We start from the raw sequence: 16,918 nt of genomic DNA, 5'->3' as shown, positions 1-16,918 counted from the left end.
AGAGCAATATATTTATATAGAAGGGAAAAATACATCAAAAGTAACAGCCATACCAGGGAAAGAGTAGCATATGAATCCTTCCCATCAGTAGCATCTCTTGCAGCCCGGAAGGTATCTTTTGCTTTGACCCAGTCATCACTCTTAAGCTCCAAGCTTCCAAGCATAGACAATGCATTTGGGCACTTATCATCAACCTTTAGAGCATCCCCAATCTGCAACCATTAATCATTTCATTGTTGAGTTAATAGCTCAAGCCTAGAAAAAAGAACATAACTAGGCAATGTCATAGGGGCAATAACGTACCAGCTCTATGCTTAGCTGAATGTTATTCCTTAATTTTGCTATAGCAGCTAGTCTCAGATAAGCATCTATGTAGTCTGGATACTGTTTGAAAAACAAAAATGTCAGACAAATTTTCCAATTTCAAATTTGAGAACATAGAAGAACTTTTTTTCCTAGTGTAATACTTCCATTCATTCAGTTTTTACAATCCAGTCCCCTAAGGGATGGGGCGAAAGAACAGCTAAACTAAAGTTGCATCTCAACCAAATGGCTTGGTCGCACAACAAATGCAAAAAAAAAAACATCCAACATAATGTTCAGAATTTGCATATGGCCACAACGGCCAAATCTGAGAAATTCCACCCATACTTGGCGTGTGTACTGAAGCTGTCCAACAAATAATGTGTGCATGGCTTTATTTCAAAAACCTAAAAAATAAATGGAAGATACTAGGCAGATCACACAAGACACACCACATATCAAAATGTTAACATCCTTTAAACGAATTCAGTATAAGAATTGGAAAATTTAAGGATTAAAACTGTTAAACTGGAATGGAAATTTGTTCTTGCCATTTTTAAGATGCCTGGATTTCCTGATAAACGGATTAATCTTGTTGCTGCTCTTATCTCCTCTACTTCTTTCTCTATCTTTGACCTCTTCTCTCCTGAGAGAGGTCTTAGACAAGGCAGCACCCATAGCCAATATCTCTTTATTTGTGCAATGAAAGGTTTTTCTAGAATTTGAATGAATATAGAGATGTTGGGGCTTTTAGAGGAATCAAAGTTGCAAGATCTGCTCCGGAGGTAACTCACTGTACTTTGCTGATGATGTTTGTTGTTTTTTGTAGAGCTTCTCTAGATGATCTCTTTCTATTAAGGCTGCTCTTGATCTTTTCTCTGATTTATCTGGACAATAAGTCAATTTTGCTAAAAGTGGGCATCATTTTAGTTCTAATGTCCCTAAGAATGTCCAACTACATCTTTGCAAAGCCATTAACACTAATCTTATGAATCCTTCAAACAAATATTTAGGCTCTTTCCTTTTCCATACAGATCTACCTGTAGAGATCTCCATTTCATAGTTGAAGTTGCTTCAAAGCTTAAATCTTGGAAATCTCAACACCTGTGTTATGCTGGTAGAAGGGTTTTAGTCAAATCTGTCCTTTCCTCTATTCCTTCATATCAAAATGGCATATTTTTCTCTTCCCAAACATATCTGTTCTAAGCTTGACTCTATATCAAATAAGTTCTGGGAATGGAAACTCTGATAAGATGATCAACCCTATCTCCATTTCCTGGAATAAATCTTGCCTCCCTGTTTCTCACGGTGGTCTTGGGTTTCGAAAAGGTAAAGATCACAACAGAGCCTTCCTTCGTAAACTCTCTTGGAGATTGATTTCCAAGCCTGGTTCTCTTTGGGCTAGGCTTCTTAAAAGCAAATACTTTCCTTCAGCTTCTCTCTTTGATTCTTCTTCCCTGAATAAAAGTGTATCTAGAATTTGGAATTCTATTAGATCAGTTGCTCCTGATCTTAAGCAAATTTTTTTCAGATCTATAGGTAATGGTTCTTCTATCTCTTTCGCTTCTGACCCCTGGATTCTTGGGATTAAAGGCAATTCTATCCCTTCCGCTTTTAACCTACCTTCCTCTCATAATCTTGTTCGCTCCTTTATCTCCAACCTCTCTTGGAATAGGCAAGCCCTTTCAAACTTCTTCCCCCTCCCCCCATTTTGCTGATAAATCTCAAGTATACCCATTCCTCCTCAGGAGGATAAATGGATCTGTACTCTCTCCCCATCTGGTAAGTTCTCTACCTCTAAAGCTTTCTCCAAGTTCTCCATTACCTCCCATGTTAGACCAGATGCAAGAAAATGATGGGTAGTTTTTTGGAAAATCCACATTCTCCCTCAATATAAATGCTTCTTCTGGAGACTTTTAAACAATGGGATCTCTTCATTAGGTATGCATGAGAATGGGGCTCTGTCCTTTTTGTATGAAAGAACAGGAGTCTTGCTGGCATTTATTTTTTTATGTTCTTGGGTGTCTCATGTCTGGAATGCTGGCCCTTTGCGTCTTTTCTCTTCTTTCTTCGCAAGGTCTTCTGCTTTTTATCTCTGCTTATCTTTTTGCAAGTCCCAAAATTGAAACAATCAGTGGCTTAATTGGTTCTATACAGGTTATATTTTATCTTTTTATTGCTTATGGGATGCTTGTAATAGAATTCTTTTCAGGAATCAAAACACCTCCCCCCTCTGTTCTTCATATCACGCTCTACTGGCTAAATAATTCTTATAACATGTATTTTCCTTCTAATGATATTACAGCTAGACCACTGCAATACCCCCTTCCCTTTCCTCTGAATGACCTTAGTCTTCTAATTTTTTAAATTTGGGTTGCAGGTTCTGAAGTAGATCGCAAGAAAGGAGGACTGGAGCTTTTGTTTTGTGTCTGGAGGATCTTGTTTAAAGTCTGGCACTGGAAACTAGAAAGGAATTCATCTGGGACCTTTCATGCCTTGTTCCTCATGCTCTTTATATGCTGGCCTTAATTCTCATCTTGGAAGACTACAAGCTTGTAAATATTAGATCTAACAGCTCTAAGCTAGAACTTCTTCACCGGAATCTAAAATTACATGGCCATATTATCTCACATACCTAAGCTTAGTCTCATAGCTTCTAGATGTAAAAATGTGGGTTCTTTGTTTGATACCTTTTCTACCCCTATGATGCAACTGGCCTTGCTGAAAAGGCTCAGGATGTCCAGTTTTGTACTTTTTCCTTTTATCAATTCCCAAAAAAAATTATGTTGCTTTTTATAATTATTTGAAATGGTCTGTTCCTTCAACTACTAGTCACCAAGTAATCCTGTGTATCTGTCATTATATGGGATGGCTTATTTTATTGATGATCTGGAATCAATATATCACACAAAATGATTATCAGAGATACAAAACCCTTTTTCTTCACATCACATCACATCACCATTCTGAACCAAGTAATATCCCTCTCATAGACTTGCAACAGTAATCATGCTTCTCTTTTCACAAGGGTTCACTCTTCCATCATCATCCTTAGCTATCTCAAATGAAACAACAGAAACAGAAAGACATACACACAGAAATAGAGATAGACAGATCATGGGGGAGGAGAGAGAGACCTTATACAAGATCAGCCGGTATAAAAGACTTGCTTTTTCAGTATCATAATTTTGCTCCAACAATCTAGCAAGGTTAAATACTGTCGTGACTTTATCCCAAGGTAGTTCAACTGAAGTGCCATCTTCATCAAGTTGTTGAAATAATTGCATATCTTTGTATTGGCAGGTAGCGGCACCTGAGTCTACAGTTGGATTATGTATTTTACCATTCATGATAGCAAGCCAAATGCCATCACCTAGTGCCTCCTTGAAAGTCTGCTCAGCCAACTGAAAAAAAAGAACAATGAAGTTAGCCTTGGAGATATTGTCAGAAAGCAAAATTTGTAGATATGATATGGACTTTCCTTCTGCCTGGAGGTGAGGTACTTGACGTCAAGGAAGAAAATTCGACCGAAACAGGGATTTCAACCTTGCAAAAGGCCGAAATTTTGATGTTTCAGTCGAAACTGAACATTTTTTCTAGAAATTGGAGCTTCAATTTCGGGCCTCATATGGACTCAAAATGATTTAAATTCTTGCATACTACCTATTTCAAGCATAATAAACAAAATGAAACTAGTATTTTTCCAAAAAAAAAAAATAAAACATTGAAAAGTTATCATTCTAGTATGCTAACAAATGATTGGTTCCGACAAGTGTAAACTATATTGCATACAGTGCATAGAATCATCAGCATACATTAATTGTTTGGTAGAATGGTTACATATACAACAAGCCAACAAAATAAAATGACCGACTAGATCAAGCGATGGTGTCCCACATATATTAAGTTGGAGCTTATATATCATATATACATAAAATAAAAATACATAATTTTAGAAAATAATTATTAAAATCAAAAAATGAAAAAATGGTTGCAAATAATAAAAAGATAAGTTTAACAAAACACAATCATAGATCATAGTCCTAGGCTAAACATATATTAATTTCAAGGCAATACAAGATCATTTAAGGCATGAACAAAACAAAAATAAAAAAGGGGAAGTTTGGAAATGTTGGGTGTGGCTCATACTTCACATTCTATTGTTGCTGAAGTGTTTTTGGTAGCTGTTGTGGCTTAAGAGGTGTTTGGAGGTAAAAAAATGAGCAAAAGAGGTGTTTGAAGGCAAAGGAGTTGTAGAAATTAGGTGAAAATGTAATAGAAATCAACAAAAACTAAGGAAAAACAAGTTTGAATGTTGAAATGGTCGAAATTGTCGAAATTTTGGTCGAAACCTCCGAAATGGTCGAAATCTCCGAAATTTCGGTCGAAATTTGACACTTTTTTGAAATAATTGGAATTCCGTTTTGTTTTTGAAAAATGCAAACAGTTTGACCGAAATTTCGACAATTTCAGTCGAATTTTCTTCTATACTTGACGTCATGTGGATATTAGAACAGTGACATTATTTGCCCCAGAAAGGGGACCAGAAACAGTTAGAAAGAAATAATCAGAGTGAAATGCAGGTAACAAGTAAAAATATGCATATTATTACACCCTAATTTGACTTGTGACTAGAATATATTGTTAAAAAGTTATATACAACCTACTGTTACAGACCTCAAACTCCCCCCGCTCAAAATGAAGGACTCCAATATTGTTGAGAAGATCTATTGGTACCTCTTCACCTCCCTTTTTAAGAAGACCACGTGCCTACCAGATCATAGTAAAGTCTTAATCATATGAGGAAGCAACAGCCACAAAGTCCAGAAAAAACTTAACAAATAAATCTTGGAAACTGAAAATGTAAGAAAAAAAAAATATACATATATATATATATACACACACATTAAAGAATGAGAAGCAGACTTCAATGATGCTGACTGCAGATAAATTCACTAGGAATACTAAAACAGCATAGGTCTCCTAATGTGGGTTCTTGCTGTGTCCCTAGTAATAACTCATTGATATATTTATCACTAAGAGGCATCCTATTCATTTCTGCTAAAAATAATTGGTCACTGTACACAAAAAATTTAGTTTCGGGAAGGTTACGTGAGTGAAACTGGTTTTCAGGCCTCTGCCATAGATTTGGCTGTTTGTAAGTGATTCAAAAAGGTAGATCTCAAATATCTCTGATTTGTCTGTGTGCTTGGAAGAGGAAGAAGGGAGAGGTCAGGCAAGAGGGGTTTATGTGAAGAGAACATCTTCACTCTAAATCAAGCACAAGCCACAAGCATGCATATTAAACTCACTTTAAACATCCCAGACTGAGAAATGAAAAAATCCTAGAAATTGATATGAAGTACGGCAGCACAAGGAGTATTAGTCCCTTCAAGGGACTCTTTGATATCATTGTAATTTTTATTTTATTTTTTTGGGACGGGAGGCTACATTTGGTATCATTGGTGGAGATTGTTTCTATTTACAGAAAATTGGATAACAGACCTGATAATGTGTTTTGGCCACAAAATTCTAAAATGGTCATCAATGCAGGGAATTTGATGAACATGTGCTCACGAATCTCAAAACCTAAGGGTGGGAGTAGCTTGTCAAGGTGCTAGGCAAAACCATCTAGACGAGCAATGCAACAGCCTAGGCAACCAAGGCACCAGATCAACCAATGCACCCAGACATGATCTAGAACCAGAGGAAGGGGGTTTCGGGGGAAGATTTACACTGCTTATTGTAAAATAGAAGTGATCATCCTATTAACCAATATAAAGAAAGCAACCATCAGATTTTTCTATTGTCTTCAACCCAACACAAAAGACAACTCAAACATAATATCTCTCACATAGTAAAGCCCCAGACATAGAGGAACCTGATTTGCTAGAAGCATTGGATGCTTACAACCTCTAGGTCTAAAATGGGGCCCTAAGGGGATGCATGGTAACATTCATAAAGAATGTTTCTAGTGATTTTTTATCTCATTTTTGGAACAGAAACTATCCAAATCGTGTATGAGTGTTCCGGTCTGTTTTGTGTTTCTATGGAAAGAACCAAGTTTTAAGCACCACCAACCTGGTGTTTCTCAAACAAGAACATTTCACTTGACAAGGAGAGGAACAAAACACACCACGGTGGTATTCTTTTCATTTCGTGTCATAATATTACCAAACCCTAAAAGGGATACTACTCTGTGTTTCATAGGATGAGGAACCCCTATGCGAAGATGGAGAAACACCTTCGCTCACTCACCTCTCGTCTCAATAAAGCTGATGTCTCCGTGAGAGAGAATTCCGAAGCTGTAGTAAACTTTGGACGTTCTTCAATTCTTTCTTGGCTTTTCATTTTCTTTCTTCGTCCAGCGACCAATCTTGCTTATTCACCTGCAGGTAAAATGAATTAATCTAGGGTTTCCTACGTTTTACTGCTGCTTTCGGTGGAGTTGGAAGCTTAATGAAGTTGCTACCATTCTCCATTGTGGTTCGCTGAAGATATAGGAATTTTTCTTTTTATTTCTATCATTTTTATGTCCATTTATATTTTTACATACATTAAATCCTGCCTTTTCCCTTGCCCAACACTATACTTGATCATTTTTTCAGGAATTTTCAGTATCTAGTCATTAAATAATTGGTTGAACTTGCAATTAACAGGTACAGAGATGACTGGTCCTGACAGCAGCCAGGATTAATGGACTTGGAAAGGTACTGATTTCAAACACTAATATCACAGTTCCTTTTATCAAATTGTTGGTGATATTTATAATTTGAAAATAAAGACTTTGGGTAGAGAAATTTAAATTTTATTTAAGTTGGGATCATATGTAGACTAAATTTAAATTTTATTGAAGTTAGGATCATAGGTAGACTAAATTTAAATTTTATTGAAGTTAGGATCATATTGGATACCTATTTCTGTTACTGCAATTAAAAAGCATCACATGATGATTATTTATTGATTTATCTTTTGGTGGGGCCATAGAGCTCGGGGAGAAGGAGATGACAAAGTTGAGAGCTGAACCCATGCCTCAAAATTGATACTATGTACACTTCGCCAGTACAATGCACACGTTGCACACTTGCACAGGCACCTTTCTTCTGAAAAAAAAAATCACAGGCACCTTTCTTGTGGAAAAAAAAAATCTATGTAATGGATACTTCAAATTTCATCCTATTCAGGTCATCCATCTCCACCTCCATAGTTGTCAAGGCGTCGCCTAAGCGTCACCTAGGCGTCCGGGCACCTTCGAAGCGCCTCAAATCGGTGTCGCCTCATTTTCAGGGAATAAGGCGACCGCCTTGGGGTATGAGGCATTGCCTAAGCGTCACCTCAAGAGCCTCGGACACCTTATACCCCAAGGCATCCGCTTTTTTTTTTTTCTTTTTTAAATCACATGAAAGATGCCAAATCGAAGGCATATATTGAATTACTTATTAGATTCCAATTGTAAAGTATCTATTGTTTGAACCTATATGCACATTTATAATGACGCTACATGTGATCAAATGTTAAAAAAAGAAAAAAAATAAACAAACTCGAAAGAGAATAAACTCTTGGCTCAAGTCTCACACTCTCATTCTCACTCTAATCCCTAATCTCTTTCTCTCTTCCTCTCTTCTTCTCTTCCATTCTTGCGACGACACTCTGGCAAGCAGAGGCCAACGACAGATGACTTCTTCTCTTCCTTTCTTCCTGCAACTTTTTATTTAGGACCTACTATGTGTGGTTTGTAGTATGTTGGATGACTTAAGGTAGGCTAATATTAGTTTTTTTATTATATAAGATATGATAGATTTATAATGAATTGGAGTGAATGAAATGTACACTAAAAATTTCACTTAAAACGCCTCAACCGCCTCAAAGGCGCCTTGGAGGGCGCCTCATCGACTCATTGCCTCAACTAGCCTAAACCGCCTTGCATCGCCTCGTCGCCGTGACAACTATGTCCACCTCAGCTTATCCTTGATGACAAATTTCAATCCTATCTATTCATAAATCTGATGAAAATAACTTCCTTGTCCAGCATGCATTAACACTTTGCAGGTCATCTGCCTCCACCTCAGCTTAACTCCGATGCATAATTTCAATCCCCTCAGTAGACCAACTAAACCATTTGGGTTCAGGAATGGAGCTTGCTAGCGTTAATTATAGAAAATAAGAATGACAACCTATTAGGAGTGAAGTAACAGAACACATTACCCCCCAAACAAATATATTTGAATGGAATATAACCCCATAAAGAATGGTTAACTGTTAACTTATAGCAGTGCATCTGAACTTTATTGAGGAAATGTTTTCTTATGCAAAATCAGAAATGGTAGAAGGATTCAAAACAACTATTGTTTGGAGGGTTGTCAAAATTTAGTGAGCCCATGATGCTCCCTAATTCAATCTTCTCCATCATGTAATCTCGGATTAATTCTGGTGTAGTCCATCCACAGTCACCTACAGATATGAATTCCTTCCATATTCGAGAAACATATTCATGTTGGAATCCTCCAGAACATTATCCTTGCCCACACTTATAAATATTTTCTGATATATGAAACTGTGAATCTTAGCTATCATCATACTGGAAACCTGTTGTTGGTGCTCACTTATATTCTATTAGTCCTGGAAAATCAAGTTTTAATGTTCTTATGACTCATCTTTTCCTCAAGAAGATCTTTGCCTGGATGGTGTCACTACCCAAGTTATAATGTCTTATAGTGTTGATTGTTAGTAACCATCTGGGCCAGCTGTCAATTTTTCTATCTGATTAGTCATTAATTTAATGCATAAAGATGCTCTTTGTTTGTTATTTTTAGATACATTATACCCTTAAGTCTCAAATCTCAAAATTGGTAATGGATTTTAATCCACCCCTCAACTTCTTAGTTGACTTGAGTTTTTGGTCAAAAAACATTACAATAACTCGTCATTCTAGAAAGATCTTTGACCATAAAATTGTCGAATGTTCCATTCTCATCTATGATGATCTTTGCAAAGAAAATGCAATTCCTATTGGATTTATTCTTGCTTCATTTATATGAGATCAATCTAGTATTGTGAAGATGTTGATGAGTTAAACCACTTACACTTCAATATATTCTTCCTGCTGCATCACTCACAACTGAGAATGTCAGGGCCCATATGAAGTTGGTTTGTTAAATATATATACAAGTGAACAGGTCTCCCTGCCGTTAAACCAAATGATATAGTGTTGTTTCTAATTGCTCCTAATTAAGATAGCGCAAGTTTGAAGAGTTTGAAGCAATTTCTAGAAGGACTTGGAATTCGGCAATTTCTAGAAACAAGAACAAAGTATTGTTTTTCATTTTCTTTCCTTGTTTATTCATGATCCTTATGATCTATTTCTTCAAATGCTTTCAGAGTTCATTTGGCGTATTAGATACCGTTGTAGTTAGAACAGAAAGTTGCATGTTTCAACTCTATGAGAGGACCCAAACAGGGTCTGTAGCACTGTATAGAAATTTTACAATAGGAGAGCAATTTCAGCTCTTCTTTCTCCTTTCCACTTTAAGAAAAATAAGATCCAAGAGGACCCAAACAGGGCTTGCTTTGTCTCTCTTTGGTCAAAAAAATCCTCCGCTCAATAACAACAAACAAGGTGATCCTCTTTATAAAATGTCTCATGATTAACAATTGGGATGAAGCACTTCTACTATCTGATAGAACATGTCACATGGTTTGTTCATCTCTCTCTGTCGACTTTCTGTATTAGTTTTATATTTAATCTATTTCATGCCTTTGCCCCATGGTGGGAATATAGACATTCTCATAGTCTTGGCATCTTTACTTAACAACTCTATTTTATGGATCTTTGGCTCAATTAGGAGAAAACTAGGAACATGAGCATGTTTCAAGGGAATGCCGGATCAAATCCAGCAAGATTTTTTTGATTCAATTATAGTCTTAGATTATACATGAATATATCACAAAGATTAAATCACTTATTAAAACTATCAATTATGTGCCTCATATGGGGCTTAAAATTCAATGGGTTAGTAAAATTAGAAAGGTTTCTATTTAACACAACCCGTACAACTTATGGTTTTCCTTTCATTACAGAAAAGTTATTTTCTAGTGTAACTATACATGATTTCAGGACCTAGAAACAGGGAAAAGGCATATACACAAAACTTGTGGCTCAGCTAAAAACAGAAAGACACAGAAATGTTACCATACAATCCCTAATATGTCAACCTATGTGCAACTCGATCAGCAATGACCTAACAGTATAGCATCAATAGTTAAAATAGAAAAGGAGCTCCCTAAAGGAAACAGGAACAATGATACCCATCCACAAAGAGTGGCAAAGTTAAAATCCTGGTGTGGGAAATAAAGCATAAGCTCTTACAGTACGAAAGGCATCAAGTGCTGCTCCTGCATCAGATGAAATTAACAATTCACCAAGCTCCAGAAATGCCTGCATGATGGTTCAACTGTTAATGATGATATTAACTTAAAAAAGGAGAAAGCATGCCAGCCAGTCACATGCTGCGGCATGTACCTGTGACCAGGCACAGCTAGGTGAATGAATAGGCAGGGGAGAACCAGCCATTTTGCACCCAGTTGTTTCCGGATGCAGATAGAGGCCAGAGAACACAACCAACTGGTGGTCCCTTTCCCTCTATGTAATATTTTTTCTTTAAAAGACAATTATGCATAAATGCTGTGTATGCAAAGGTAGTGTTCCAACTGTATCTCAAAGGTAAATATAAGCCCAAAAAAAGGCAAAATTCCAACAAAGATGGAGGAAAAGAATTGCATATCGTCGTACTCAAGCACTCTCAAGCCAGAACACGCTAAGAAGCCCTATGTTTTCTCACGAATTGACTGTCCACTCTACACCCCCCCCCCTCCCGGGGCTGCTGAAAAACATTATAGGCCAGCACAGTTCAGTTTGCTCTGAAAGCAGAGCTCACAGCTTGACTTGAATAACTGCAAGTCAATGTACTTGCAGAAGGAACAAATTCATTCCATTCCCTCAGTTTTCCTTCACACCCCTCCCCCCACCCCCAAAAGAAATGCTTATTCATTGACAAAAAATAAAAAAAAGTAAAGCGTGATCAATTTACAAAATATTGTTGGCCATCCATTCTCACGTTGGTAGTTCTGAAAGTAAAATCTCTTATCAATATGCCAGATTTTCTTCTGAGTCCATTAATTAAAGTTCTGGGAATGTGTGATTCGGGAACAGATGTTGTTCGGCTGTTTAAATCTCTACACCAGCACCATTAGATGTACAGTAGGCGTAGGGATAGGGAGGGGTGTTTTAATTTTGAATTAGTCCATGATCCCAGTAATTTTTTATTTTTAATTCAAATTATGACTTCTACAGAAATTTTAATTCAAATATGACTTCTATATACTCTTTACGTGAAAGTAATCCTAGTTTATCTTTTAGTAGTTTTAAAATGTGTGTCAGCTACTGTGGTGATAGCCATGGATATAAGATTTGATGAACAAGAGTTTTTGTTTTGAATGATCGAGTAGCCTTGTTCAGTCCCCCCCGCCCTTCCCTCCTATGAATTCTTCAATCTCCCAAAGCTACCATATTCAATTCTCTTGAAGCTTTCTTCCATTGCTGGAAATTTCTGCAAGCTGAAAGATATCTTCAAGTGAGGAAATTTTGGATCAAACACTCATCTGCATACTTAGAGGCCTGGGTAATCGATCAAAACCTAGCAAACCCTGCCAAAGTTTATTCCTGAGAAACCATAAATCCTGCCTTGGCCTAATGGCCAGGACAAAGCTCCTACAGTTGGATCAGACAACCTCTCGGCTCTAGGAAATGTCAATCCAAACCCCTGTTCCAATTCCTATTATAGATCCTAGATTCCCTTCAGAAATTTAGAATTTAAGATACAAATATACTGTTTCTCCAAAATATGCCACATCCAAGGTGCAGCCTTACTCGAATAAGGCTTAGGCTTCCAGGATCTCTACGGTTAGATAACTTTCAGGCCCAAATCTTGATTCCAGGTCTTATGGGATGGTCTTTGAATGGGTTCCCCAATGGGATTTAAACCACTGGCCTCCAAATTCCTGGTTGGATTAATTGTGATGAAGTAGTATCAAAGATGATGAATGTTAGTTCTGGAGAAATTTAAAATGATGGAATATATGGTGGGATGGGGAACGTTCTTGAGGTATGGGATGAGAAGTCATAGGACTGGAGTGAAACTTGGAGGGGATGTAGGTAATGATATAGGGATATGAACCACCCACACACACACACACACACACAAAAAAAAAAAAAGTTTAGCTGGGTTTGGACTACTAAATTAGAAGTTACGAGGATTCTTGTCTTGAGGGAGTACAAAAATTCAAAAAAGATATTTCTATCTTGAAATTTGATGGTCAAAATGAGGTCAATAGGGGCATAAGGTCACTAGGGTTGGGAGACGATGCACATAAAACATTGGGAAGATCTAACAGTTAGATTAGCGTATAGATCTGACATTGGATTTTTGGAGATTTTGGAACTCCAAATATTCAAGAAAAATGAAAAACGGTGATATGAGAAGGAGAATGGAGTGTAGGCAGCAGAAACCTGGACAGAGCCTTGAGGATGGAATACTCAGATGGAGAATGAAGGTGGAACTCTGATCTTCAACCAATCACAGATGTCTAGGCTTGATTTCACCTTTAGGACCCTTCTCAGCCTTGGATCTTCAATTCCCAATTATCAAAACCAGAATTTACAAACAAATACACGAGGAAATACTTAAAGAGAAGCTTTCTTATTCAATATTCAAACATGTTCTCTCCCCCATCGAATGGAGGGGTCTATTTATACATAATATGCTAGAGCCATAATCTGGTATGGACTCCAAGTTGGACTACCACTCGAAATTAGGAACCAACTCAAAATAGAAACTCATTTAGACCAGGACACTTAAAACTAAATTAGAAATATAAAGAAGAGACTAATATCCCCTTATAACTTAAGTTGGAGAGAATTTCCATAAGTGGACCAATTAAACAAACTAATTACCTATTTACATACTTAGCGTAGGCACTAAACCTTTGGGCCCATTGAATGGGCCCACGACCTCCACATAAACCTATTAAATTTTGCTGCTTGTTTGAAGTCATATTTAAATAGAAAAATTGTTTGCTTCCTACATGATGGTTGTTTGATTCTTACAGATTCATCGAGTTGCATAAAGGAAAAAGTAGCAACCCCTAATTTTTGACAATCAATTTTCTCCCATCGATCCTAATTATGCCTCTGCTTCTGCTAAATTCCTTAGACAGAAACCTTTCTTCCTCTTTAGCAGCAAGCATTTTGAACTTAAACTTTCAGCTAACTTTTTTTTTTACCCGAAAAAAAAAAAAAAAAAAAAAGAAAAGAAGAAGAAGAAGAAAGAAAAAAGAAAGAAAGAAAGAAAAGAAAAGAAAGAAAGAAAGAAAGAAAAGAAAGAAAAGAAAGAAAGAAAGAAAGAAAGTATGATCTATTAAACCTTGGAGGCGGAAGCCTGGAAGGGGAGACTGAAGAAGATGGGAGGAAGGAACCAAGAGATGGTAATATAGGGTTCAGCAAACCGCAACTCAGATGATATAGTTTTGGTTTGGTTTCATTCATACAAGTCTCGGTTCATGTAGGTTTATTTTACTTAAGTGATTTATTGAGCACATGTTTAAAATCAACGACCAGTATATAATGATTACAGACGGCACTCATCCAGCAACTGGATGGATTGGATGTATGCATCCCCTGGATGGAGAGGATTTGGATGCAAAGTACATAGGCATAATTCTCATACGCGTCTCACTGCCACTGTTATTTTGCCCACGGAATAATATCTGATACAAAAATTAAAATAATAAAACAAAATTTATTACCTGTGCATCACGTGGATCGATTCTTGCTGCTTTCCTCAGAATCTCCAAGGCCTTTTCAGTCTGGCCAAGTTGAACATAAATATGACCAACAGCCTGTCATAGGATGGAGGACAAACATCAACTAACTGGAGGATACATGCAGAAAACTAAAGAGAGTAACAGTTGTCTTCTCACGCACTTTTAAGCTTTCACAATTTTCTGGGTAAACCTCCAAAACCTTCTCAAAGTTAGAAAGAGAACTTTTAAAGTCTCCTAACTTAAGTTGGACTTGCCCCAGACCTATTCCACAACAAACCAAACCACCATGAGGCATGTCATAAATGAGGATCAAAGCTAGAAAGATAATGATTAAAACAAAAAGATGATAGCTGCAAACCAATTATCCTTAACCATCATGGTCTGAAATAATTGCATTGTGTCAGTAAAATTTGAAGACAAAAGGTACAATGGCCATGCTGTATTCCAAGTGTTTATAAGAAAACAATATTAATATATATATATATATATTTGCTGCCCACAGTAAGCATAAATTAACAACAGATCTTGAGCCTAAAGAGAAAAATTAAAAAGCAAGAAATTGGAAAGCGAGAATGTTATGCAGAAAAAGGAATGGATGATAAACCGTTGGACAAATCACATATTGATCAATGCAGTTGTGTACGAAACACATTGTCATAACCTTTACCTAATGGTTTGTTGAATAACTGAATGACACCCTTATATAGGAAGTCTGGTTGTGGACTTTGTTTCTTATTCCTTGAAATATTTCAACAGGGAAGAAACAGTCATTTGTTAACAGTAACAATGAAGAAATTGTCTTCTTCGTTTTTCAAGCTCTTCTCTGGTTAATTGAAATGTCAGTCACAAAATCAGTCTTCTTCTGTCTCTGGTTATCTTCTTCTGTCTGTGGTTATCCTCTCCACATTTTTCATGTAACCCTAAAACCTTGAACTTGAACCTGAAAATCTCTCCCTAATGGATTAACCCTTGCTATATGATTCACCGGTCTGAGGATGAAAATAGTGTTGGAAAAAAAATGCCCCTTGGATATATATATATATATATTTCTATTATATATATATATATTTTTTTTTTTTTTTTTTATTTTCTTTTTTTTTTCAATTGGGGGAGACCCCCCGGGGGGGGGGGTTCGGAGATTTAGAAGCAGCAAGCAGAAGAGGACACCAACTGCTAGAAGGTCATCATCACTTTTGCCATTCACTGTTCATGTCCCTTTAAGAGAAACATGTGTTTCTTCCTGTGAAACTAGAATGTTCTTTGCACTGCAGGTCCTTCCATAAGGCGACCTCCTGGTCCACCCTCACTCCAATTGCCAGACCTGCATAAAATCCCCCCCCCCCCAAAAATACAAGTACAAACTGGGGCTTTCCATGCACCTCAAATAGCTCATCAACAAAAAAGGCACTGAATAGAATGAGAAGGCCCACCCGCCCATCCTTCACACTGAAGCTTCTAATGTCGAATACATGTCATACATAAACAGTAACAACACTGGATCACTTACTGGTTTATGTCATGACTATAGTCTTTAAGATGGCTTCTACCAGTCCTTCAAACAGGTTAAAATTACTCTCTTCATTCACTAGAAAAATAACATAGGGCAACGGGTCATGACATATGCTCACCCACAAAGAGATGAAGATGATAGTAATACTTGTCAAGGCACCACCAAGGCATCCAGGCAGAATTTTTGGGGTCCAGGAACTTTACCGCCTTAGTGGTAGCCAACAACTTGCCTTTATTAACGCCAAATACCATTTAAATTTAATTAAAATGTTACTATTTAAAAAGCAACTACTGAATCCAATAAAAATAGTTATTAAAAAAATTCCAGAAGGATAAAAGAACCAATCCCCCAGTTCAGAAACAAAATGTAGGTCTCTACTGGTAGCCTGAAAATTTCAAGTTTCTAGTCTTCCTCAAATCTAAAAGTTCCGAAAAATCTTGATATAGTAAGTTATTGCTAAAAACTAATAGAGTAGAAAAATATTTAATTTTTATTGTTCAGATTAATTCTGACACCACTAGCACATGCATAAAAGGTTTGTCTGAAACTTCCTAGGGTTCCTGTCCAATTGCTTTATTTTCAAATTTAATTGCTACACTCAAATTTGAATTGCTCTATTGAGTCTACTTGATAGGACGTTCTATCCCATGTGAGAGGTGTATTTCATATGTAATTTTCATATTTTAGAACTTGTCTTCAATTAGGAATTTTAATCTTGTACAGGTCAAACTATAAGACCTGGTAGTTGCTGAGTTCTAGTAGTATTGGGATTCAAATACAAGCAGTAGTTTAAATCATGGAATTAAAATACAATTATAAATAAAAAGAGCAAGTCCAACTAGGAAATCCAGCCCCCATCATTTATAAATAAACCCCTCCACTCGATGGGAGAGGCAGCTCTGGTTATTGAGTAATAGAGCTTCCCATCCAAGCACTATGTGTGTGCTTTAAGATTGAATCAGTCAACTAGTTTGAGGATTCAAGCAGTAGTAAGCCTGATTGTTTCAATATTTGTACAATCAACCCTAGGAAGTTTCTAAGTGAAGTCTGGCTCCGATCCTTGATAGTGGCTGTAGGAGACAGCCTTCGACCTTCATCAACAGCAGCATTACAGCTTCAGCCAGGCTCCACTTAAGGTCCAAACCAGGTATTATTGGAAGCCCTCATTAATCACCTTCTCCTATCACATCTTTTACTATTTTTCTTGAATTCTCAGAGTTCCTAAAA

The 16,918-nt window shown here is 36.9% G+C and overlaps 1 protein-coding gene across 1 annotated transcript in view; it reads right to left on the bottom strand.

Annotated features, from left to right (window-relative positions):
* Positions 1-16,918, bottom strand: part of ELF8 (binding protein) — a 50,103-nt gene that overhangs the window by 16,956 nt on the left and 16,229 nt on the right. The window contains exons 11-17 of the mRNA XM_089162901.1: positions 14,342-14,442; positions 14,164-14,256; positions 10,670-10,738; positions 4,981-5,073; positions 3,441-3,707; positions 304-384; positions 54-212 (exon numbers count right to left, since the gene is read on the bottom strand). Coding sequence (XP_089019027.1) covers positions 54-212; positions 304-384; positions 3,441-3,707; positions 4,981-5,073; positions 10,670-10,738; positions 14,164-14,256; positions 14,342-14,442 — 863 coding nt within the window. The remainder of the gene's footprint in view (positions 1-53; positions 213-303; positions 385-3,440; positions 3,708-4,980; positions 5,074-10,669; positions 10,739-14,163; positions 14,257-14,341; positions 14,443-16,918) is intronic.

Source organism: Hakea prostrata, chromosome 7 (genome assembly GCF_041222555.1).
Source record: "Hakea prostrata isolate BN-2017 chromosome 7, UWA_Hpros_2, whole genome shotgun sequence".
Taxonomy (NCBI): Eukaryota; Viridiplantae; Streptophyta; class Magnoliopsida; order Proteales; family Proteaceae; genus Hakea; species Hakea prostrata.
Note: the sequence above shows the minus strand (reverse complement) of the source record. Positions and strands in the feature narration are given on the sequence as shown.